The sequence below is a fragment of the Canis lupus genome, chromosome 30 (assembly GCF_003254725.2).
Source record: "Canis lupus dingo isolate Sandy chromosome 30, ASM325472v2, whole genome shotgun sequence".
NCBI lineage: Eukaryota > Metazoa > Chordata > Mammalia > Carnivora > Canidae > Canis > Canis lupus.
Genome location: NC_064272.1, coordinates 37,364,011 through 37,389,613, shown reverse-complemented (window position 1 = coordinate 37,389,613; position 25,603 = coordinate 37,364,011). Strand labels below are relative to the sequence as shown.

The following is a 25,603-nucleotide window of genomic DNA, read 5'->3' as shown; positions in this document are numbered from 1 at the left end:
CTTACCCATGTGCCTTCCTGCCTGGAAAGTGCTGGCCCTTTAGCCCTGCAAAGACCCTGGTGCGGGGAACAGAGCTGCACTCTTCAAGAGCAGCCCCCTTCCAGCACACCCACAGCAGCCGACAGACTCAGAGCCCGCCGTGGATGGGGACTGTCACTTGAGGGGAAGTAGGTCACACACTCATTGAGGACGTAGTGCCTTTTGAGCGATGGTCACCGCGAATGACAGGGTGGGAGCAGACGGGGACAGCGAGGGAAGAGTGAGAAGCATGGTTATGCCTCCTCCTAAGGGCCAGGGCCACAGCCAAACGAGTGAACCCCTCGTGCCCGTCTGTCCCCGCCTCGGAGAAGCTGTAGCCACAGGGCAGGTACGCGTGTGGGTGTGCACACTTGCAGAGCAGCTAGGGGGCATCTGGCCAGCCCCAGCCCCTCCGAGGGCTCGGCCCCTCTGGCCAACCCTCGTGCCCGTCCTCAGGGCACCCCTCGGGGCATGAGCAGGCTGGAGGGGGCTCGGGGCTGTGGCTGGGATGGAGAGGGCGCGCCTCGGCCCGGGGATGCTGAACTGCCTGGACCCGGGCGGGGGGACAGGTGGCGGGGGGCAGTGGCGGGGGACAGGCGACGTTCTCCGGGGAGGCCGAGTAAGGCTGAAGTGGAGGCTTCGTCCGAGGCGCCCTTCCTCGGACCTGGGAGCGTGACGGTGGGGCTCAGAGCCAGGAGGGGGTGGTCGCGAGCCTGGCACCCGGGCTGCCACCTGCGTGGACCCCCGGCCAGGCCCCGCAGCCCCCCGGCCGGGCGATCACGGCGTTGGGGGCCGGGCCGGGCCGGGCCAGAGCCGCGTGGGGCCTCCTGCTCGGGACCTGCTGGGGCCGAGCCTGTCGGACACATCGGCTTTGGATCCGAGGGAGCAGGGAGGCTCTCCGGTGGTTCCCGTCCGCCGCAGGGGCCCGCGTGGGGCCGCCGCAGCCTGGGCAAGCCGCCGAGGGGGTCCTCCCGGGTGCCCGCCCTCTGCCCCCCGCGGGCCTGCCTTGGCCGGACGCCCCTCCCGCGCTCACACGTCCCCGGAGACACCCCCGGAGACACCGGGCCGCACTGGGACTGCAGAGGCCGCGTCTCGGGTCGTTGTATTCCCTGCGCCCTCACCCCAACGCCCCCTTGGACCTCGGGGCTGAAGCCCCCTCCGGCAGGCGGCCCGAGGCCCCTGTCGTGCGAGTCCTCAGAGAAGGAAGTCCTTGAGCGGCTGAGGAACCTGGGAAGAGGAAGGCTCCGGCAGGGTGAGGTGGCCCACCGGCCGTCTGTTGCCCGCACTGTCCAGCCAGTGACATTGTCCTGAGCCCCTGGGCGCCCAGCCCTGCGCCCCGTCTGCTGGGATGGACACAGGGACCCCGGGCCGCGGTGTTGGGCAGCGCAGTCCCCTTGGGCAGGCAGGAGGTGACCCCGCGGGCTGGTGGCAGAGAGCGGGCCCTCGCCGTGCCTCGGAGGCCCGGTGTGCCTGCCCTGTGCCGGCCGCCCCGGGAAGGTCAGGGAAGGATGAGGAGGGGGAGGGGGAGGAAGACAAGTGTTCAGGGCAACGTACATCCTTCTGGATGAGCTCAGCGTAAACCAAGCAGGCAGCCGAGATCAGCACGTCAGCGTCAAGGTCGATGAGGCTGTTGCAGGCCTGCGCGGGAAGAGGAGCCGGGAGGAAGCAGGCCTCCTGCACAGGTGGCTGCCTGCTGCTTCCAGGGCACGTGGCCGCTGCCTGCGACAGTCGCCTGGGCCACCCGATCCCTCCCCAACCAGCCGGGCCGCCCCGAGATCTCACCACTGGAACGTGGTGTTTGGGGGCAGACGGCGAGTGCTGTTGTCCTGCCTGGCTCTAGGGAGGACCCGGGTTCCACTGACGGCGTCAGGAGCTTCTAAGGGGGACTCGTTTTATAATTGGGCTGCCCCCCTAGACTTTTTTTTTAACCTAGACTTCAGCTGCTTTTTAGAAATGTCAGAAACCTCTCAGTGTTTTCCCACAGGGGAACCTAGGGCCAAGGGATTCACTGTGAGGCCCTAGAGCAAGGCCTCAGTTTCTCCCTCTGCCACATAGGAGTGCGGCTGATGCATCCGGCTGGCTGTGGGCTCACGTGAGCTGGTCTGTATAAGCACCATCACAGTGCTCAGGGCATCACAAGTCCCGCCCGGGGGAGGGCTGGGACGGCCCGGGGTGCTGAGGAGGGGGGCTGGCCCGGCCCGAGCTGCTCTCACCAGGAGGATGTCATTGCTGGTCATGCTCTCCTGCAGCACCTGCTCCCGCACCATCTGCAGCATGCTGTAGGCCACCAGCACCTGGAAGTTCCTGCACGGCTTCCCTGTCAGCAGAACCTGCCCGCGGCCCGTGAGTCTCCGTCGGGGCCTCCGGCCTGAGCCTGCCGCCCCCTTAGACTGGTGAGCCAGCTACCCGCTGACCACATGCCCGCCTGCGGGCACCGCCCCTGGGCCTCCCTGCTGGCTCGCTCATTTATTCAGGCAAGTGCTACCTTGGGGTCCCAGGCCATTGTGCCAGCTACTGGGGGACTCAGAGAAATAGGCTTCAGGGAATTCCTTAGCTAGACAGGGAAGGAAGAGGAGGAGAGAATGAAGGAGGGAAGGAGGGAAAGAGAAAGGGAGAGAGGGAGGGAGGGGAGGGGAGAAGAGAGGGAGAGAGGGTGGCCTGGTGACTATTTGGGTGGAGCTTTGGCAAAGCAACGGTTGGTAAGTCAACGATTCAGGGGTGTCACCAAGGGTCTGAGGGGTGGCCAGGGACTTGGGCATGGAAACCAGCAGGCCCTGAGGGAGGGGTAAGGCGGGTAGGGGTTGACTTGTGGGGCACTGAATGCCAGGCTGAGTGTCGGGCTGGGCGGAGCAGGAGTGAGCAGTGGGGCTCTTCCCAGGGAGGTTCATCTGCTGATGGCCAAGGGCCCTGGATCAAAGAACTGCACCTCTGACCTGCCCTGGAGGGCCTCTCCTTCTCCAGGACGGAGGGCTTAGCAGGGAGCCAGCACTCCAATGGAGGGGAGGGCAGGGGAAGGGGTCTCTGGGCCAAGTGAACAGAGGGAGGCCTGGCTGGGCAGGGTGGCAGGAAGGTGGGCCAGGCTTCCACCCACATTGGCCTGGAGGCCCCTCCTTCTGCCCTCACTGCCCCGCAGAAGGTCCTGGTGGGACTGGATGAACAAATGGATGCGCTGATGCTCTAGCCGCCTTCAATAAGGCAGGGGCAGGGGTGCTGGCCTGATAAACCTCAACCTGCTGAAGGAGGGGTGGGGCCTAGCCCTCCTGTCCAAAGAGGACTCACCTCCCAGAGCCTCCAGACATCGTCGAAGGACTTGAAGGCGTGCTGGAAGCAGAGACAGAACCAGGGGAAGAGGGACTGCACAGTCCCCGCACCCTTCCCTCCTGTGGAGAGAACAGTGGGGTGTCAGCCTGGAAGCTGAGGTCAGGGGAAATGGGAATGGCACACGATAGAGCAAGAGCACACAGACAGGCCCAACGGCAGGGCACGCAGACACGGGGAAGTCCAAGATGCCTGGCTCTCACTTTCCATCTTCAGAGAATGTTTGGGCGATTTTTTTCTTTAATTTTTATTTATTTATTTATGAGAGACACACACACAGAGGCAGAGACACAGGCAGAAGGAGAAGCAGGCTTCCCGCGGGGAGCCCGATGCAGGACTCAATCCCAGAACCCTGGGATCACGCCCTGAGCTGAAGGTTGAGGGGACACTCAACCACTGAGCCACCCAGGTGCCCCTGGGGTGAATTTTCAACTGTCCAGAGGCCAAGCCCATCTAGATGAACCCTCCTCCCAGGGCCTGGAGAGAAGACCAAAGCACCCTGGTCCCATGACCGGGCACTGCTGCCTGGGGCTGGGTCCCTGGCCCTTCTCAGGCCTGCCTGTCGGGGGAGATGTACACTTGCAGGAGGCTGGTGGGGGTGGCCCACTCACGTAGATGCTCAGCAAACATGGGGTCCAGGAAGTTGATCAGGGTGTTGAGCTTGTCTAGGTTCTTGCCTACTCCGATGTTGATGACACAGCTGTGCTCCTGAGGAAGATGGATGGGAGGGAGGGCCACCGAGTCTTACCCTGCTTGAGGGCCGGCCTGCCTCACCAGCTGCTCGGCTCCAGGCTGGGCTCATGTCTCCGCGTGAGCCTGGGTGTCCGCGTGCGTGTCATCTGTGTATGTGGGTGTGTTCCTTTGTATATACGTGTATGACCTGTGTGTGTGTGGTGGGGACCCAGAGGGGTCTCAGGTGCGCCTCGTGATGCACCGGGCCCAGTTCCGCCTCCGCACATGCTCAGTGGGTCAGAACCAAGCGGGACAAGGAAAAAGCAGTGAACACCTTGTTGCAGGGATGGAGGAAGGGGTGAGGGCAGATTCTGGACAGCCTCCCACAGAGCACGGGGGTTCCAGGGAGGAGCAACCCCAAAAGCCCTCGACCGGATCCCTGGGGGTGCGTCTGGGGGATCCCGAGTCCCCCCGGGTTGCCTGGAGTGCAGGTCACGGGAAGGCAGCAGTGAGAGACAAGGCCAAAGATCGACCTTGAATGCCTGGCCAGGGTTATTGGATTTTATTCTGGAGGCGACGGGGAGCCTTGGAGGATCTGTGGGAGCAGAGCCATGCTTGGGGAGGGGAATGCCCGGAGAGGGAGCCATCACTGGGACTGGCTGGTTACATACACTCTTCCAATGTTTGGTGAGAGCTGGACCCAGAGCACCCTTCCAGCCCCCTCCTCAACTCCAGTGCCTGCAACACACACAGCGCCCCCACCCTGATCCCAAAACCTTCCCCGGGCTCCTCTGGGACCCAGAGGGTCGTTTCAGGGCTGGAGGAAAGAGCCGGCCCTGCCATTGCCTATCTAACCTCCAGGGGCCTGGGGAGTGCAGGGAGGTGGCTCCTGAGCTCGGGCCCTGCCCTCACCATTTTCTGCAGGAAGAACTGGAAAAGCCAGAAGGTCTCGTGGTCATATTCCACCATCAGCTGGAAAAGCATCACCATCTCGTGGAAGCCCTGCTGGTACTCTGGGGTGGAGGGGGGCAGCGAGGAGGGGTGAGCCGGGTGAGCCGGGGCTTGGGCTGGGAAGGGATTCCAGGAAGGGATGGGAGGCGGCGGCTGAGGAGAGGCTCAGCCCTGTGGCCCACCTGCCTGGGTATTGCAGACGTAACTCAGGAGCAGGATTTTCTCCAGTCGCTTCTTGTCAATCAGGACGTTGCCTAGTGGGTCTTTGTCGTAGAGTTTCTGAATGTCATATGCTAGGTTGAGGACAATAGACAGGTAGGTGGCACCAGATGGCCTCCAGCAGAGGGGGCATGAATGGGTTTATTCACCAAGAGGCAGGACTCAGGGCCCCCTGCGGAGGCGGCTGTGACACCACAGGGGCCCACGAGGCTCTGCCCATCAAGTCCCCACACCCTGGGCTGCCTGGCTTTGTCCCCACCTCCAAATCTTTGACTAGGCCATTCTCTAGGAAACGGGGAAGCCATCCGCCCCGGGTGTGACTGAGGGGCGGGCAGGCACTGGCCCCTGCCAGCCCTGCCCACCGACCTCTGCTCACCGATGGTAGTCCGTGTCTCCATAAAGTTCCGGTGCAGGTTTTCCAGAAGGGGCTGAATCTTTTCATACATCTCGCATAAGGCCTCATAGTTCTTCCTGTGGGGACAGAGCTGAGGCTGGAGGACGCAGCCTTCTCCGGGCCAGTCACGGGCGGTCTGAGCGGTGCTCTCTGCTGGGCTGTGCCCCCTCCCCGGGCTGCTCCCCTCAACTCCGCCTGCACCAGCCCTAACCATGCTCCATCCCGATGTGCCCCCAGAGGGAGGACTGGGTGAGGCAGGTCTAGTGTCCGTCATTAGAAGGTGCTTGGGTGCAGTAGGAGGCTGCATGGTGACCCTTCAAAAGATACACTTATGCCTTAACCACTGAATCCTGTGAACGTGAACTTATTTGAAAAAGGGCCTTTGCGGATGTAATTAAGGATCTCGAGATGAGATCCATCTAGATTATCTGGGTGGACCCTGAATCCAATGACAAGTGTCCTTCTAAGGACACACAGGGACACACAGAGGAGAGACAGAGGGAAGAGGAGCGGGCCATGTGACCACGGTAGCAGAGATCAGAGGACCCGGAGCCACCAGGACCTCAGAGGCATGGGGGGACTCTTCCCTAGAGCCTTCAGGGAGTGTGGCGCTGCTGGCACCTTGCTTTGGGGACGCTGGCAGCCAGAACCGGGAGAGTAAATTTCTGTCGTTGCAAAACCCTGGTTTGGGGTTCCCGTTACAGCAGCCTTGGGGAGCTAACATGGACTCTTGAGCTGTCTAGGGGGCCCTCAATTCCCCTACTGCCCTGGATTATTATTCTCCACTGGCCCTTTGTGCATGAATCTTCACCTCAAATGGGCTGTGTAGACCCTAGAGAAGGATGGGATGGGGAAGAGGAGTTGCTGGAATGAAGCCCATGACGGGCAGTCTGTGGGCTGCTAAATGGAGCTGGGCGGGAAGGTGCTGGAACACCTCCTGTTTGGGCCATGGGTCAGGAGCACATGAGGCTTTGTCTATAAGATAAGAAATCCATTTTGGGGAAGAAGACTGAACTTGTCAGACTAGGGTGAGTACTCCCTCCCGCCTGCACTGCCACCCACCCTCCCGCGACAGGATCTGGAATGTTCCACCTCCTTGTGCTGTCCACGGTGAGCCTCTCATCCTGGGAGCTCTGCCATGAGTAGTAGCCCGTGAGGAACTTCCAGGCTTCTGTCCTCACGAAGGGGTGCAGACCCTGGGGTGGGGGTGAGAGGTGAGAGGTCATGGGCCCTCCAAATGCCTGCCAAGAGGACATCTCCAAACGCTGTGACTGCCCCTTGCCCACCCATGCCCTCCAGTGCCAGGGCAAGGCCTTGGGGACCGTACCCTCTCCAGGATGTTCACGCAAATGAAGTCTCGTGACTTGGCCAACAGACCGTTCTCATCAAAGAAGCCATCCCATTCTGTCTTGTCAATGGGTGGTTTTCTCTTCACCTGGCAAGGACAATCACTTGAGCCCTCTGTTAAGAACCTTTGACTCTTCTTTTGAGGGTGATTTTGTTCCATGCTATACTCTGGATTTTGCAATATAAATCAAGTTCCCCACCTGTGACTCACTTCTAGAGATCTATCCTGAAGAAATCACTGCAAAGTTATAGAAAAACCCTGAATGCACAGTAATTTTCATTGCGCATTACTTACCAAAATGAGAACTGCCTGGGCTCGAAGCATTATGCAATAAGGGAAGAGTTAAGTAAACTATAATTTATATGCTCAATGGAATATTGTGAGGCATAAAAAGTGATGCTTACAGGAAATGAATAATCACCTGGAAAAATTAAAATGTTAACAGAAAAAAAGCAAAATACAAAATTATACATTCAGTATCTAGCCTCTAGCCTCTCTATGTGCTATACTCCCATATGCCTGTTACATAGTATGAGAACTACACCTTCTATACTCTGATGCGTACTGAATTAACCACTATAGAAACTCTGTTATAAAAAAAATAAAAAATAAAAAATAAATAAAATAAGATTAAAAAAAAAAAAAAACATGTCAAAAGCAAGAGTGGGGCAGCCCGGGTGGTTCCGCGGTTTAGCGTCTGCCTTCAGCCCAGGGTGTGATCCTGGAGTCCCAGGATCAAGTCCCGCATCGGGCTCCCTGCATGGAGCCTGCTTCTCGCTCTGCCTGTGTCTCTGCCTCTCTCTCTTTGTGTCTCTCATGAATAAATAAATAAAATCTTTTTTTTTAAAGCAAGAGTTATTATCTTTGAAAAATAGGAATCGACATAATCTTTTCCTTTTTCTTGTGTTTTCAAACTTTTCTGTAATAATGTCTACTGTTTTGAGAGTGGAAAAATACAAAATAAGCACTAATTAAACATACTCATGAGCTCCCCTCAGCCTTTCCTGGAAGAGTAAAACAGTTCATCCTAAGAAATGGTTTCTGGTTTACATAAGGGAGGTGTGTGAGTGTGTGTGTGGGATGAGGGGAGGTAAGTGCACTGCGTGCAAAGTAATTAAAAATGCTCAAAAGAAAAAAAGATGCTCACAAGACAGTAACCAGGAGGTAAGAGCTCCTGTCAGAATGGGGGAAGCTTCCTAGAAGAATCTGCCAATGGAGAGAAGCAGATCTTGAAATGCTACATTGCAGACATGAGGATGTGCGGATGGACAGAGCTTGGCACGTGACTAGACACGTCTGCTATGTACACTCCCAACTCCTCATTGTTATAACCTGAATGTGCACATGTGTGACTCAGATTGAATTTGCATCCGAGTCACCTGAGAATCTTCTTAAAATGCAGATTCTGACTCAGAGGGTCTGGGGTGGGGCCCAAGATGACGCATTTCTAACAAGCCCCCATGTGATAACTGATGCTGTGTCCACTGACCATGAGAGAGGAGAACTATTAGAAGTCACTTCAGCACTGAAAGTCAAAAAGTATCAGCCCACAGGCCCAGATTTGGGGTAATTTCCATTAACTCCACATTTGATAGGGATGGATTGATCCGCATAGTAACTCATACATGCTCTATCTTCTAAACTGAAATAGACAGGGGCCCAAGAAGATACTAAAAAAAATAAAAAAATAAAAAAATTCTACCCTCATTGTTGGCCCAACCTTGGGAAGCGGGCGGGATCTGTCCTGATGCCATGCCCCAATTGCACAGGCACCGTCATCTGAGCAGAGCAGAGACAGGCTTCCATCCCTCAGATGGCCATCATGTTCCTCAGCCTATATCCAGACTGCAACACTCCGCATGCGCTGTGGCAGGAAGTAGGAGAGAACAGGCAAAGTTGGGCTGTGTCCTGGGGTCCTTAACTATGAAAGGGGATACATGAACTTTGGCAATGCATTTCCATATAAATCTTAGTCAATTATCTATTTCTTTTTTTTTTTTTTTATCCATTTCTACAGTAGAGACAGCTGTGATTTTGATGGGGATTGTGCTGAATTTATAGGTCAGTTTGGGGAGAATTGATAACAGTATTGAGCTTTCTGGCCCATGGTATATTTCTCCATCTATTTAGGTCTTCTTTAATTTCTCTCAGCATTGTTTTGTAGGTATACAGGCTATTCATATATTTTGTCAGATTTATCCCTAAATATTTTGGTTTGAGAGGATGTTATTGTATAAGGTGTTATTTTTAAATTTCCAACATCCAATTGTTCATTGCTAGTATAATAGAAATACAACAGATTTTTATGTGTTGATCTTGTATCTTGCACCCTTGTTAACCTCATGTATTAGTTCTAGTAGCTTTTGTGGACTCCATGGGATTTATTATAGAGGTCAACACTAGCAAACTACAAACCATGGGCCAAATCTAGTCTGCAACCTGTTTTTTTTTTTTAAGATTTTATTTATTTATTAATGAGAGACAGAGAGAGAGAGAGAGGCAGAGACACAGGCATACCCTGGGCTGAAGGCAGTGCTAAACTGCTGAGCTACCCAGGCTCCCCTGTTTGCTTTTTTTAAAAAAATAAAGTTTTATTGACACACAGCCGTGCCCATTCATTCATGTCTATGGCTGTTTTCATGCTAAAATAGCAGAGTTAAGTAGTTGCAACAGAGATATGTGGCACACAAAGATTAAAATAGTATCTGTACCTCTGCAGAAAAAGTTTACCAGCCCTGACATAGGTGACCATGTTGTCTGCGAATAAAGGCAGATTAAATTCTTCCTTTCCAGTCTGGATGCCTTTTATTTATTGATTGATTTTTTTGTTTTGTTTTATGTTCTCACCGGAACCTTGCTCTCTTGCATTCCTAGTTTGCTTAGAGTTTTTATCAGGAATGGCTATTGGATTTTTTCAAATGATACTCTTCGTCTGTTGAAATGATCATATGGTTTTTCATTTCTTAGTTTGTTAATATAGTAAATTATATTGCATGATTTTGAATGTCAAATCAGCCTTGCATTCCTTGGATAAACCCACTGGTAATAGGTTATCCTTTTTATACATTTTTGGATACTATATGCTAAATTTTATTTAGGATCTTTGCATCAATGTTTGTGCAAGATATTGGTCTATAATTTTCTTTTCTTGTAATGTCTTTGATTTTGGTATCAAGGTAATGTTGGCTTCATAGAATGAGCAGGGATGTATTCCCAGGGATGTAAATACCCTTTAAAACTTTTTAGAAAAAAAAAAAACTTTTTAGAATAGTTTGTATAGAATTGGTATTATTTCTTTTTTCAATATTTGGTATAACTAACCAGTTAAGCCATAGGCCTTGAGTGTTTTTTTATAGGAAGATTTTAACTACAAATTTAATTTTTTTTAGTAGTTTGAAGGACAGAGTCAGAATACATTTTTTTTTTAACTTTAAAAATTAGATGGGCGGGGGGATGGGGTGACTGGGTGACAGGCACTGAGCAGGGCACTTGATGGGATGAGCACTGGGTGTTATGCTATATGTTGGCAAATCGAACTCCAATAAAAAAATATACAAAAAAATTTAGAGATTTATAGGAACAGGGCTTTTTCCTTCTAATTCACTTAAAAATTTTTTTTAAAGATTTTACTTATTTATTCATGATAAACACAGAGAGAGAGAGGCAAAGACACAGGCAGAGGGAGAAGCAGGCTCTCAGTGGGGAGCCTGATGTGGGACTTGATCCCAGGACCCCAGGATCATGACCCAAGCCACAGGTAGATGCTCAACCACTGAGCCACTGTGGTGCCCCTAATTCACTTTAAAAAGTAAAAGAAAATAATACAGGAAAAAACAAGGAATTCATAAAAGCATAAAGTATAAAAAATGATAGTCAAATAAATCAATTATGAAAATAAATGAACTAAATTATCTGGTTGTAAAGAGTTACAAACATTGATGATGGCCCAGGCACTGTCATAAGCATTTTATATTTATCATTTAATTTTTGCAACCTCCTATGAGGTAGGTATAGTTATTACACTGTCTTACTAATCAGAGAACTGAGGCTGGAGGAGGATTATTTAGAGCTGAGATTTGAAGCCAGGTGCAAGAACCAAGAGTGTTTAACCCCAATTCCATGCTACCAGGGAGAGTAAAAAGCAAGGATTTTCGGCTTGAATAAAAAATATACATCTGATACAAGCTGTTAACAAAAAGTATACCTTAAAATCTAATGGCATAGGAAGATTAAAAAATAAATGATAAACAAAGATATGAAAAGAGGGTCAACCCTCTTTTTCAACAATGAAAGGATGGCAAAGTAATTAATACGCACAGAAACCAAGATAAAAGATATAACTTCAACACAATAAGGCAGGGATCATTGGAAACATCACAAGAAGGCATTTGCTACGTGCTCGGTGAATTCATATTATTACTAAACCTCTGTCTGCAACAATTGCGCATCTGCCTAACTTTGCTGTGGCTGAATTTGCTTACAAAAAGTCATGACTTCTCCTTCCAGGAAACTCAATTTCTCTATGTCCACCACTTCTGTGGGCAAACCTAAGCAAACTACAGGCCAACCACAAGAACATCTCCAAGGACAAACACAAAAAGCCTTATTGACCTGGGAATATTTATTTATTTATTTATTTATTTATTTATTTATTTATTTAAGATTTTATTATTTATTCCTGAGAGACACACAGAGAGAGGCAGAGACATAGACAGAGGGAGAAACAGGACTCCATCCCAGGACCCCGGGATATGACTTGAGCCAAAGGCAGATGCTCAACCACTGAGCCACCCAGGCGTCCCTGACCTGGGAATATTTAAACACAGAAGTCCTCTCCTTCTCTTCTCCGGTACATTCACACCACCTGTCTATGCCAGAAATCATAGAATCTATATCTGGGGTCCTTTGAAGTAATAGAGAGCGTCCACTCAATGGTCTCTCAAATCAATCTTCATCCTCCCATATTCCCCCATTCTTTCCTCCACTAACCTGTTAACACCCTGTGCCACCATCTGGGTCAATGATCTAGTGATTCAGGATGAGGTGATAGGTAGTCCATGAGGTGCTGGATACCCTTCAGCTCTGCAGTAGCTTTTTTTTCTAGTCTCTTAGGAAGAGTACTGCTGGGTAGAGCAGTTGTGAAAGTCTCCCACCTTTAAGGTGCACTTAAATAGGTTAAAGCTCTCCACCAGCAAACCGTGGCCATGTTTCCTCTAGAGAAGGGGCCCAGAAGTAGGAATCCTAAGTGGCTCAGTTTCTCTAACATCTTCCTGCTACCAGAGGGCTTAGCTGCAGGCACATATCTCCCCGCCCTCCTTCTATGCTGCATCATTGGGGTAAGGATTTTTAGTATTTTTAGTAAAATAAGAGAGATATCAGAGGATAAGGCAAGCCTTTCAGCAGGGTTTTTGATGCCATGCTGCTCTGAATTCTCATAGCCACAGAGCCTCCAGTAGGCCTAGGAAGGGCTGCTTATGGTTCTAAACCTCTCCTACTCTGGTTCTTTTGAGGGACAAGATATACTCCCAACAGTAAGTAAGAGTGGCTCATCATGTCAGTGATTTTCACCCAGGGGAGAGCAGGGTGGCCCAAGGAGGGAAGAAGGGTTAAAATTGTGGTGGGGGAGGCATATGTGCAACTTGTAAGTTACCTGGGTGATTACTATGAATCCAGACATGGGGGTGTATCATCAATATAGCATAGTGATTAAATGAATGGTTTAAAACAGTGGTTCTCAAAGTTAGCTGTGCATCAGACTCATCTGGAGTGAGTTAAAACGCAGATCACTGGCCCCCACCCTGAGACTTTCTGATTCAGAACACTTGGGGATCAAGAACCTGCATTTCAGGCAGCCCCAGTGGCGCAGTGGTTTAGCGCTGCCTGCAGCCCAGGGCGTGATTCTGGAGACCCAGGATGAAGTCCTGCATCGAGCTCCCTGCATGGGGCCTGCTTCTCCCTCTGCCTGTGTCTCTGCCTGCCTCTCTCTCTCTCTCTCTGAATGAATAAATAAATAAATAAATCTTAAAAAAAAAAAGAACCTGCATTTCTTATAAGTTCCCAGTTAGATGCTGATGCTGTAGTTTTGGGCATCATACTTTGAGAATCACTGATTTAAAAGATGGACTCCACAGTCTGGGTCTAAATACCAGCTCTGCCAACTTATCAGCTGTGTGATTCTAGGCAAGGTTCCTAGTCTCTGTGCTTCAAATTTCTCATAAAATGAAGATAATAGCATCATCCACCTCATGTAGGATTATGATGAGAATAAGCAGCTATAAATAAGGCATTTAGAATGGTTATGGTACATACTAAAGGCTATTAGTTTGTTATTTTATTATTATCACTATATAAGTTCAGAGAAAGAGTAAAAATATAAAGAAAATCCAAATCAAGACCTGGTGATAATTTGCAATAAAGCCATAAACATTTAAAACTCAGGGAGAGGTGCCCATTTTGCCTTTCTGCTTTCTTAGGTATAATTCCTTAATCAATATGATTAATGAAACTTGAGATCGGTTAAGGTCATTATAATTAGTTATTATGATTTTGAAAAATATACGTGTAGAAAACTTTTATGACTGAGGCCGACTTTAATGAATAGATGTATCTTATCAAGTGGGCTTGAAACTACCCACTAATGAAGGCATTACTGTCACCTGGTGGCAGCATAACAAAATTGTTGGCAAAAGCACCAAGGAAAATTTATCAGCATTTTCAAGACTGAACTTGCAAGCCTAAAACTCATTACAGTTAGAATGTCACATATAGGGAAAGTTAACTGGCTTAGAAAGAAGGGTGAAAGGGAGCAAGGGGGTCTGTGTACTTCAGTCCTGCTGTTGGTGCTAATGTGAGGTCAAGGTACAGCTTAACCTGCTCAACCTTGTAGGCTAGCCTAGGGTTCTAATCCTTCCCACCCAACTGAGGAAAGGTGGCCCTAATCAAACCAGAAGTTGGGGAGGGAGGGACTTGGAGCTGATGAAGAACACGCACCAGGATGAAGGAGGCTGACCACCTGGCAGAAAGGCTGTTTTCAGGAGAGAGGGTGGTCATGGCGCTTGCTGGCTGTCTTCAAAGCAGCTTCTGACCAGAGCTCACTTGGAGCCCTAAAAGATGCTTAATTAGAAGGGGAAAGTGATCTTCCTTTTGGAGGATGAGTTTCATTCCCAGGAGGACCTGGGCCTCTCCTTGACTTCCCACACCTGCACAGAGCCAGGCAGCGTCTGTCACAAGTCCCCTGGAACCCTCATCACAATGACCTTGGAACAAGGAACCCTCAGCTTCAGAGGTAACACACACCCAGGAACCAACTAAGTCTAAATCACAGGACATACGGGATGTGCGGTGGAGGTTGGGGTCAGAGAACATGCAGATCAGTGTGCTGGGCAGGTCAGGGGAGGCTTCCTAGGGGAGGTGGACCAGGAAGTCTTCTTCCCTATCTCTGGCTGTCCCTCCTCTAGGCTCCCTCGCCTTATCATCCCACAGATGAGTACCCAAACCCAGAGTACACCTAGAATCTGAGCTTCAGGTTTCGTGGGTGTCCATTCCAGTGATTCAGAATCTGTTGTCTGGGTTGGGGACCCAGGGAACTATATTTTGAAAAACTCTCCTGGTGACTCAGTGTCAGTATGTGTATTTGGATGGTAGCTTCTAGGGTTAGAGACCAGTTTTATTTATCTTTATATCCAGAGCTCTTAAGACAGTGCCTGCATGACTGAATGAATGATCTAATTGAACAGAAGAATAAATGAAGCTCTCTTAGATCTCATCTTACTGTGCTCTCTGAAGGTGTCGCAGAGATTTCTGTATGTGTCATGTCTCCCCTCCTACTCTGGGCTCCTCAGATCCAGGGTCAATGCTTCATTCTTTTGGGCTTTCCTCCCAGTGCCGAAACCTGCTGCCTGGCACTTCGCAAGTTCTCAATATTTTTTTTAATGTATTCATTTATTCATGAGAGACAGAGAGAGAGAGAGACAGAGAGAGAGAGAGAGAGAGAGGCAGAGACACAGGCGGAGGGAGAAGCAGGCTCCATGCAGGGAGCCCGACGTGGGACTGGATCCCGGGTCTCCAGGATCAGGCCCTGGGCTGAAGGTGGCGCTAAACCGCTGAGCCACCCGGGCTGCCCCTCACTATTTGTTGACTGAATCTGAGGAGTTGGCTCCTCTTGGCTCTGGCCTTGCTGGTTCTCTACCTTAAGCATTGCTTGCATTTCTACCCAGGTCCCAGCCACTAGAGCCATCTGGCTCAAAAGCATCCATGGTCATTAGGAGATAGTAATTAGACCAACCAAATTGGAATCAGGAGCTTGGAAAAGGAATTTGGACTCAAATTTGGACGTTCCCCCCTTCTGAGCCATGGGTCCCCCATCCATGCAATCAGAATACAGTCAACCTCCAGCTCTCACATCCTTATTAACATAATGAATCAGCATCCACACGGAAGTCTTCAGTGGACACAATTCATTGTCTCATTTACTGTTACTGTTCTGTTAGCTTGCAGCTCTTGGGGGGTCCTTTTAAATCAAAACTCCTTATTCTCTGCCTCCTCCACGACTCCATGCCAGCCCAGGAAAGCATTATAGCTTCGTCCTTTTAATCTGCTGCCCCTAGGTCTTATGGAGTAGGAGGTGGGTGGCTTTGAGCAGGAAGCGGTGGAAGGAGGATGGGACAGCCTCCCACAGAGCCTCCATTCTGAGGTCTGCGAGAAGCTTTCAAAGCTAATGTCCAGAGCAGGAGGAATGGCATGGGCATTACTCACCATTTGGGATTATCTATGCCTCTGTTCCTCCACATTAACGACGCCGACAACTGAGAATTAACTGCAATTTTTCCCTAAGAAGCTCAGGATCAGGCAGGGAGTTGGAAAATCTGTGTGCTAAATCCGACGTGGTTTCTAAAAGGAACATGATGGCCATAGATCATCTACTGAACTTCCTTTCACCTCTGGCTCCTTATCTGTAAATTGTAGATAATAACCCGGGCCCAAATTAGCCAGTATAGTTTGGTCATATTACAAAAGCCTCAGAGCAACCACATGGAGGCTTAATATTCAAATGGAATTGCCGGACACTGAAGCAAGAAAGGTTTTTGATCTCTTTTACTCCTTTTGCTGAAACTTATAAGGGATTTACATGTGTCAATCTCATTTTTTCAGGGCTGAATGATCCTTACCCTGTCCATTTATTTACATAATTCCCCAAGTTCTTTAGATTCCCCTGTATCATTTTTCTTTTATGCATTTCCCCCTCCCTTCTCGATAGCAGCTCAGTTTTTCTTCTTTAAATTTCTGAACATGGGGGTTCTTCAGGGCACAAGAATCCCAGCTTTTCAAATATTATTCTTGGTATTGGCGTATGGGCAAAGGTTGGACAGATCCAGAATTTGCATTAAAGAAGTCCTGGGAGGGAGCAAACCTCCCAGCCCATCTTTTCTTGGGAGAATCTGGTTGTCCACTGGTTGAAGGCAAGAGGGTGGTAGGGAGGCTCGGAAGGTTCCCCGGGGAAGACTCTCGCATCCTCAGAAGTGCAGGGCTGACACCATGGAAAGCTCACGCGCGTTTGGTGCCAGAAAAACCCAGGTTCAAATCCTGCCCATGTCATTCAACCAACCACGTGACCTTGGTCCCACCTGTTGGGAGAGGCGTGACGGCTTCCATTTCTGCTTGGCCTGGACCCTGGGCCTGGGACACTCCCTTACCAACAGACAGGGAGTCCTCACAGCCTGCGCTGGATTTATCACCTCGTGTGGGAACGTCTGTCTCTGTTCCAGATTCAATATGCGTTTTTTTGCTCTGCTGAAGTGTGTGTGTCCAGTGGCACCTGGCCAATCCCACTGCTGAGTCTTCCCAGCAGGGAGGGAAGGGGGTCCTTTGTCTGCAGCAGGAGGGGTGCACACAGATCATAGCCCTGTGATGGCTGTGGGACGAGACCCACTGATGGACCAATGCCCACTGCTGAAGATGACGTGGATCCGTCTCTTATGTGAGCAAAGCCTTGTTCCCTCCAGTACCTGGCCGAGTAGTGTCTTTCTTGGTAGTGTTGACACCTGCAAGCCGGGGGGCGGGTTGCAACTCTGGTGGTGGGCGTTGCTGTGATACTTGCTCTCCTCCATGCAGTGAGACTCCTCCCCAAAAGGTGGTTTTGCTTGACATCATCTCTTACCCTTTGCGGGGGTGGTAAGGGGAAGGGAGCGGTGTGATCATACCTCATGAAACAGAAGGGGAAGTGAAGCCATGTGCATTAAGAGCCTGGCCTGGGCCCAGAGCCCGGGGCCACCAGCGCATGGTATTTATTGTTCACCTCAGCATCACTAGTTCTGTTACTGCTGCCCGGACGTGTCCATAACAACCACTATGAGCTAGACTTGAATCAAGGTGCCGCCTGCTTCCGTGAGACTTGTAGTAACATCAGTGTGAAAGTTCAGAGATCCCATGAGCCAGACAGTTTTCTCTGCTTTGCATTTCTCCGGGAGCCCTGAGGACCAGCACTACTACACTAACGGGTTGAGGCCAATATTAGAAATTAAGTTCCCTCGAACTCCTTATATCAACGCAACACAACACAATTCTCTGAAATGCAACGTGACCGTGTCCCTGTAACGGTGATCTGCTTGCCTCTTCAGAGGACATCTACTCATGACTGTCTGCGTCGGGGACGTGCTAGTTCTTGGTATATATCATGCACATTTTATCTCATTGCAAAGTGCCAACAATCTTTTATGCTAAAGCTGTATTTTTCTCTTTGCTCCTCATTGTGAGGAACCAGGATAAGTTTAGATTTCCCGCAGCAGGTTTCCTGCCCTCGCCCCCACAGAGCACGGTATTTCTGACAAAGCTAGAGACAGCTGCACGTCATGTGTCACTAATGTGAGGGAAGCAGGGGACGGGGAGCCGGGGATGCAGATGGCTGTCTCCCGAGTACGCTGCTGGTCTGAACTCCCCAGGGAAGGGGCCGGCCACGCTGAAGTCCTCTGAGCCAGTTGGAGTCCCGAGGGGTTCTTCACTGCACCTTGGGTCATATTCAAGGTCTTGGGGAGCCTTCTCTTGATCTGCACTTACCCCCAATCAGTTGAAGAGGATACGCTGTTACCTCCCATCCAGCTGTCATGTGCACCAGAAATAACCTACAGGACCAACTCTGGGCTTAGAATCCATCAGTCAGCAAAAGAGAGGCGCCCAGCCCTGGGCAGCTGAGCCTGTCCCTGTGAACCCCTTCCTGTCCCCCTAGGACCCGTAGATGGGTCCTCATCTCGGTTGTCCCTGACCCCTGACCTCCAGCCCGGTCTCCCAGGGCACCATCAGGCACTTAGCTCTGACTCTCCCCAAGGCACGCTGTCATGTGTACTGATCATTTGGCCCCCGGACGTCCCCTATTGTCCTCAGACACCCAGACCCCAGGGCATTTGCTAGCGACCTCTGGTGAAGTGCTTTACAGCGTCAGGGCTGACCTTGAGCATCCCATGAGGGTGCCAGAAGCCCAGAGAGGTTGCGTTACTTGCTTGCTATCACCCAGTGAGTAAGGGGGGGGGGAGCCAGGAATCTCCTACCTCCACCTAGCTGTGCCCCTAGCCAGGCTGTCCCTGTGTCCCATTGGCAGGACATCTGTGCGCCCCTTGCTGGCTCAGGGGACTGTGATTCCACAAGCCAGAGGGGAGTCGGGAGTTTGCTGTGGCTCCTTCCGCAGAGTCTGGACTCCTTACTGGGTCCAGAACCAGAGCGGGTGGTGACGGTCGGGGGAGGGGGTGGAAACGCTACAACCGAGCTCATAAAGGCCATGGAAAGAGTGAAATGGGGAGGAAAAAGGACAGGAAATTCCAGCAAACTCCAGGGACTGGTAATGGAGAGAAATAATGTGGCTAATTACATCTCTGAAGGCTATCTGTTCCAAAATGAATTTTTAATGAAAAAATAATGCATTCTCCCTGCTGCTTGGGTCAGGGAGGGTGGGGGACCGAGCAGAGCCTCCCAGGGCAGCCAGAGCAGTTGTGCGCACCCCGCGCCTCTCACCGCTTCACCTGTCTCCTCCCAGCATCCTCGTCCTCGGGGTGCCCGGGAAGCAGCCTTCCCCTGAAGCCACAGGCGGAGCTGGGGGCCCCCACGTGCCCAGGGCTCCAGGAACACCAACGTGGACTAAGACCTGTCGGGAACGTCCTCACCGCCTCGAAGCTTCGGGTTTTCTCCAGCAGCTCCCAGGGGCCTTCCCGGCGGATGGGGGGGGGGGGGTTCCTCTGCTTACTCCACTTATCTCTCCCCCACCAGCGAGTCACGGATCTCAAATCCAGGGGTGTAAAGCTCCTTATGTGAAATGAAACACTTGTCTGGAACATTCCCAACGCATCTGTTTAGTGCGTGTGGGTTTTGGGGAGTTGACGAGCCCCAATCTCCCCTCTCCCTGGGGTAACCCATAGACGAGAATAGGGAGAGAGAAGCATGAGCTTTGTTTACTTATTTATTTTTAAAGATTTTATTTACTTATTCATGAGAGAGACAGAGAGAGAGGCAGAGACACAGGCAGAGGGAGAAGCACTGATGCTGGACTCGAACCCAGGACCCCAGGATCACAACCTGAGTCAAAGGCGGACGCTCAACCACTGAGCCATGAGTTTTAGAGCCCAACCGCCCTGGGTTCAGATCTCACTATTGCAACTTGCCTGTGGTGTGACCAAGGGCAAGTGACTTGATTTTGCAGACTCCGTTTCCCTACCTCTATAGCATTTGTTGTGACGTTTGAATAATGTCTATAAGGTGCTCAGCACAGTATCTGGCACAGCCTGAGCACAAGCAGTTGTTTGGGTTGTTATTATTTGCTTCGAAGCACACCCAGGCTAACCTCGAATCTCCCCACCCACCACGGGACTCTGTTCTGAGAACTCCCAGCCTGTCGCCTCTTCTGGGCTCCCAGGCAGGCCAGCAGAGCCCTCAGGGACAGCTGCGGTCACCCAGATTGCCGTGGACCCTCAGCTCAGATGGGCCGTCTGGTCAAGGCCCCAGCTCGCTCTCCAACGCGGAAGGGGCAGCAAGGCCAGAGGAGCAGGAGGCCGCTCCAGGCAGAGTGGCCAGGATGCTCCGGAACCAGGATAGCTCTGCGGCCACGAGGCCCTCGCTGGGTTCACGCTCCCGGCCACTTCCTCGCCTGTGCAAGTCACCTGTTCCAGCCCTCAATTGGGGAGTACACCAGCGCCCCGAAACTGCAGGGCCGATGCCTCAGCATCCACTCGTCGGCACACTCAGGCCCACGGAGACACGACCGGCCGCACTGGGACACGCGTGGCAGGAGCCGCCGCCCGCGTACACTCGCGCTTCCCAAAGCCCGGCCCAGAGCACCCAGCTTCTGCAAGGGTCTGCACTTGGCAGTGAGCACACACGAGCACACCCGTGTGCGTGGGGATGCCGGGGCGGGGGGCCGGGAGGGCACCTCGGGGCCACGGCGGCATTGGAGGTGTCCAGGCGGTTCCCCTCCCGGGAGGCCGAGCCGAGGAGGCCGAGGGCCAGGAGGGAGGCCGACCCCGGAGCAACGTGGAGGTCAGAGCTTGTGAGGCTCGGCCGGAGCCGGAGGGACCGAAGGGGACACGCTGAGCGGGGACCGGGAAGTAGAGGAGGATACATCGGCTCCCCACCCTCCGGTCCAGGGCAGGGAAGGTTCTGGACTCAGACCCCCACATGCCAGCACCTGGCAGACGCGGGGAGACCCGAGCTATTTTGTCCCTACCTCATTCCCTGATCTTTCCTTTTTCTGGAACTACTCTGTCCTCCAGACTCGGGGACCCTCTGGGGAGCCCCGGCTCCCGAGGCCAGCAGTGGGCAGCTTATTCCTGGGATTCTCAGGGCACAGGCTCCCCTGCCGCTGTTGGGGGTGGGGGGGCCCACTCTGCGGGCAAGGACAAGAACGGGGACTCTTACCTCCGCTGTGTCTGAGAGTCTCGCCCTCGCTGGCTGGGGAGGGGCGGCCCTGCTGGGATAAGCCAGCACTCAGCGTGGAGGGGGCTCCCTGGATGCTACCCCGAACTCCCCACCCCGGGTGTAGCCACTAGCACACGTCACCTGGAGGCAGAAGGTCCCAGGATGCCCCCCCCCACTCCTACCCCATGCCCCATACTCTTCCTTCCTTCCTTCTTTCCAGGGCACAGTGGCCCTGCAAGCTTCTCCCTCTGCAGTCCTCGAGGGAGCTGGGGCAGTGACGGCATAAGAATTGCTCCTGCTCCTCGTGGGCAGGCCTCACCGACCCAGGCGGCTGCTCTGCTGGCAAAGGATTTCTTTCCACTGACGGCGCTGTGCAGAGAAACACTGGCCAACAACATGAAGCCAGTCAGTGTTGGGGCGGGGGGCAATTTTTTGAGACACGATCTCAGAAAGTTCTACAACCTGACCCAACATTGACCCTGGCCCTGGCCCCAGGACTGGTCTTGATCACAGAATTTTATATTGAGCCCTAAAAATCATTTACAGCAATTCTGCTTCACGGAGAGAAATTAAGCTCCAGAGAGGGGTAGTAAGTTGCTCAAGGTCACACAGCACATCAAAGACAGACCTAGACCCAGAATCCGTGCTCCTGTCTCCTGGCCTAGTGTCTTTAGATCTCAGTACAAGGTGATGTTTTAAAGCCAGGCTTTGAAGAAAAGAGAGGAAATGCCCAAGTGAGGGGGACCCTGGTGAAATTTTAATGAAAGACTCGTGGCCGCTCTTACTTTCTGGGAGCACGGGTGTCCTTGCCCGCTCCTCCCGCTGTGGTCGGGGCAGGTGGGGGCCGGCAAGGGGTGGGTTCTGCTCCTCACCCTCACCCTCTCCCTGGTGGGCAGGGAGGCGGGCACAGGCCTGGAGTGGGCATTGCCCCCTCTGCTCGGGTCCCTGGCGGAGCAGCAGCCGCTGCAGGAGCACGTGATGCCTCTGCGCAGGGAGGCTGAGAGGAGAAGGGGCATTGATCTTTCTGCTGCTTCAAAGAGAATACAAGCCTCCCTGTCAGGGCCCTTGATCAAAGGCTCCGCGGAGGAGGTTTCCTGTGCCCCCCCTCCCCCAGGTCCTGGAGGCAGGAATCGCACTCTGTGTCGTGCCTTCCTCCAGGCCCGGCTGCAAACTGGAGAGACCCCCTCCCTTCCAGCCTGCCAGGGCCCCACGGCAGCTGCCGGGAGAGCCGGAGTTCGAATTCCCTGCCAGCCTTTTCTCCAGGCAGCTCAGCCCAAGACCAGGTCCGTGGGAACTGCTACTATCCTCATGGCACAGATGAGAAATCGAGTCATCGAGAGGTTGAGTAACTTGTCCACAGCCACGAGACGGTGGGTTGGGAAATCCTCATTCTTAATGGAATCGGGTCCCCGGGAAGCCCCCTGTGTGATGGCAGAAGTAGGTTCCTTCCTCTGGAGCCGCTAGGTCACCTGGCATGTGGAGATCCCAGCAAGAATGAAAATATTCTCTGTAAGAAAGGGGGGATGGGCCCTGTTTCTAAAATGTCTCATTTCAGACATCTGGAAAAATCCAAATTTCTTACTTATACTTTGCCTCTCTGGTGGAACAGAATGCAGATTTTTCCTGCTCTTTCCCACCCCCCACCCCGCAACAGTACCCAACTCCATCTACCAGCAAATAGGACTCTCCCTTAGGTATGAAAATCCTTAAATGCTTTTTTATTAAATACAGTGCAAATTCTAAATTCCTTAACCTGGCATTCAAGGCTCTAAAAAACCTTGAGAGGCCACCTGGCCTAGTGGTTAAGAATGTGAGCTCTGGGACGAAACTTCCCAGACTAGCACCCCAGCTCTTACACCTCCTAGATTTTGACACATGGATCGTTTAGAAGTGTGTTATTTAATTTCCAGTAATTAGAGGATTTTCCAGATATCTTTCTGTTATTCTTTTTTTCTTTAAGATTTTATTTATTTATTCATGAGAGACACACACAGAGAGAGGCAGAGACACAGGCAGAGGGAGAAGAAGGCTCCTTGCAGCGAGCCTGATGGGGGACTCCATCCCAGGACCCCGGGATCATACCCTGAGCCAAAGGCAGATGCTCAACCACTGAGTCACCCAGATGCCCCCCCCTTTTTGGCTTTTTTTTAGAAAAGATTTTATTTATTCATTCATGAGACACACACAGAGAGAGAGAGAGAGAGAGAGAGAGAAGCAGAGACAGGCAGAGGGGGAAGCAGACTCCATGCAGGGAGCCCAACATGGGACTCTATCCCGGGTCTCCAGGATCATGCCCTGGGCTGAAGATAGCACTAAACTGCTGAGCCACCGGGGCTGCCTGGCTTTTTTTTTTTTTTTTTTTTTTTTTTTACTATATCTTCTTTTTTTAAAAAAATATTTTATTCATTTATTCATGAGATACACAGAGAGAGGGAGAGAGAGGCAGAGACACAGGCAGAGGGAGAAGCAGGCTCCACGCAGGTAGCCTGACATGGGACTCGATCCCAGGTCTCCAGGATCACACCCCGTGCTGAAGGCAGATGCCGAACCGCTGAGCCACCCAGGGATCCCCTACTATATCTTCTTATATATGTTTTTTAAGTGGTTGTTTTAGGGATTGTGATGCACATACCTAATTCATCATCATGATCTACTTAGAGTTCATAACTTACAACCTCAATGAAATATATGACCCTTGAGGCCATGTAGGCTGCCCCCGCCCCACACTGCAGCTGCTGTATGCAGGAAGTTTATATACACCAAAAACTCCATTAGACAATATTACCATTTTTGCTTGCAGCGGTCATGCACATTTTCAAGTACTTAAGAGAGAGAAAATAGTTTATCATATTTGCCTAACTATTCTCATTTTTATTCCTTTTCTTTTATTCCTAAAGTCCCAAGTTTCTTTCTAGTATCACTTTCTTTTTTCTTTTTCTTTTTTTAAAGATTATTTATTTATTTATTTATTCATGAGAGACACAGAGAGAGAGAGAGGCAGAGACACAGGCAGAGGGAGAAGCAGGCTCCATGCAGGGAGCCCAATGTGGGACTTGATCCCAGCACCCCAGGATCATGACCTGAGCCAAAGGCAAGATGCTCAGCCACTGAGCTGCCCAGATGCCCTCTTCCCTTTTTCTTTCTTTTTTTTTTAAATTTATTTTTTATCGATGTTCAATTTGCCCTCTTCCCTTTTTCTTAAAGAATTTCTTCTAACATTTCTTTTAGAGCTGGAAGGCTGTCAAAGAATTCCCTTGGTTTTTCTTCCTCTGAAAATGTGTTTTTTTGGGAGGGTACTTAGAAAAGATATTTTCACTGGGTATAGAATTCTGGGTTGACAATTCTTTCCTTTCATCACTTTTTTTTTTTTTAAAGATTCATTTATTTGAGAGAGACAGAGATATTGAGAGAAAGCACAAGTATGGAGGAGAGGAAGAAGCAGGCTTCCCACTGAGCAGGGAGCCTGATGTGGGCCTTGATCCCAAGGCCCTGAGATCATGACCTGAGCCAAAGGCAAATGCTTAACCTACTGAGCCACCAAGCTGGCTCCACCCACTTTAGTGATATTGTTCCACTGTCTCCTGACCTCCATGGTTCCTGATGAGAAATCTATAATCATTTTAATTCTTGTTTCCCTGTAGGTAATGTATTTCTTTCCTCTGCCTGTTTACAAAAATTTTTTTCTTTATCCTTGATTTTCATTAGTTTGATTAAGATGTATTCAGGTCAGTTTTCTTTGAATTTATCCTTTTTGAGAGTTTACTGAATTTTTTGCACTTGTAAATTTCTGTCCTTCCACCCAATTTGGGATATTTTCAGCTAGGACTTCTTCAAATCCCGCGCCCCCCCACCCCCCACACCAAGCTTTTTCTCCTCTCTGTCTGGGGACCCCAATGACATGAATGTTAGATCTTTTAATATTGTCTTATAAGTCCCTCAAAGTCTAGCCATTATTTTTCCAATCCCTTTTTAACCTCTATTGTTCAGATTAGATAATTTCTATGCATCTATTTTCAAGTTCACTGACTCTTTTCTTCTGTCATCTCCATTTTGCTATTGGGCCCACAGAGTGAGTTTTTATATTTCAGTTATTGAATTTTTATATTACAAAATTTAATTATGTAAAATAAGTTATAAGATTTCCCTTTGGTTCTTCTTGATAGTTTTCATTTTGTTCCTGACAGTTTCAGTCTTTCCATTCATTTCACAATCATTCTTCCTTACTTCTTGGATTATAGTTATAATAGCTGCTTTAAAGTCTCTGTGTGATAATGCCACCATCTGGTCATCTGGAGGCCAGTATTTATTGTCTTTTCCTTTGAGAGTAGTTGAGATTTCCTGATTTCCTTGGTTTTTCATTTGTAATTTGGGGCATTTTGTAATCAACCTTATTTGTTTCAGACCATGAGTCCTCACCTGCCTTTTGTGTTGAGTTAATTCTACACATTCACAGCTCAAGGATGAGTCTAGGACTTCACACACAGATTCGAGAAAATCTCTTCCCCAGCTCTCTGTGATTGCCCTTGCATTCTCTGGCTCCCCACCTCCTGGTTGTTGGGCTAGAACTTGAGTATTTGGCCTTTCCTAGTGTCATATGTTTCTTTTGGGTGCAGTGGGATAAAAAAAGAGGAAAAAAACACCAACAGAACTTTTCTATATTCCTCATAGGAGCCCCTTTTCTCAGCCTCTCCAATTGAGAACAGTTTTCTCTCAGAATTTAGGTCCTGTATGTTCAATGGTGCAGAAGTATAGCTTCATGACTGGGGCTCCCCTTGCTGCATACCCTGGAC

General features: G+C 50.8%; 1 protein-coding gene across 3 annotated transcripts; it reads right to left on the bottom strand.

Annotated features, from left to right (window-relative positions):
• Positions 1-1,103: 1,103 nt before the first annotated feature.
• TBC1D21 (TBC1 domain family member 21) lies at positions 1,104-14,153 on the bottom strand. Of its 3 annotated transcripts, none has more exons than XM_025472220.3 (11): positions 13,911-14,153; positions 6,900-7,007; positions 6,635-6,768; positions 5,555-5,649; positions 5,142-5,252; positions 4,921-5,021; positions 3,948-4,044; positions 3,298-3,398; positions 2,232-2,348; positions 1,573-1,656; positions 1,104-1,245 (listed from the first exon to the last, which is right to left on the bottom strand). In XM_025472220.3, exons 1-11 carry the CDS (start codon positions 13,968-13,970, stop codon positions 1,213-1,215), a joined length of 1,041 nt encoding a protein of 346 aa, XP_025328005.1. In that variant the 5' UTR covers positions 13,971-14,153; the 3' UTR covers positions 1,104-1,212. The 3 variants fall into 3 exon arrangements, with proteins under 3 accessions (XP_025328005.1, XP_025328007.1, XP_025328006.1); XM_025472222.3 differs by having other exon boundaries at positions 4,921-4,980; positions 5,146-5,252; XM_025472221.3 differs by having other exon boundaries at positions 6,665-6,768.
• Positions 14,154-25,603: the final 11,450 nt, after the last annotated feature.

Excerpts from the sequence above, each read along its gene's own strand:
- TBC1D21 (XM_025472220.3), bottom strand. The coding sequence starts at position 13,970 with ATGACCACCCTCTCTCCTGAAAACAGCCTTTCTGCCAGGTGGTCAGCC. Across the intron at positions 6,769-6,899 it reads GCGTGAACATCCTGGAGAGG|GGTCTGCACCCCTTCGTGAG; the intron begins GTACGGTCCCCA and ends CCCCCACCCCAG. Across the intron at positions 1,246-1,572 it reads CTGAGCTCATCCAGAAGGAT|GTTCCTCAGCCGCTCAAGGA; the intron begins GTACGTTGCCCT and ends TCCTCTTCCCAG.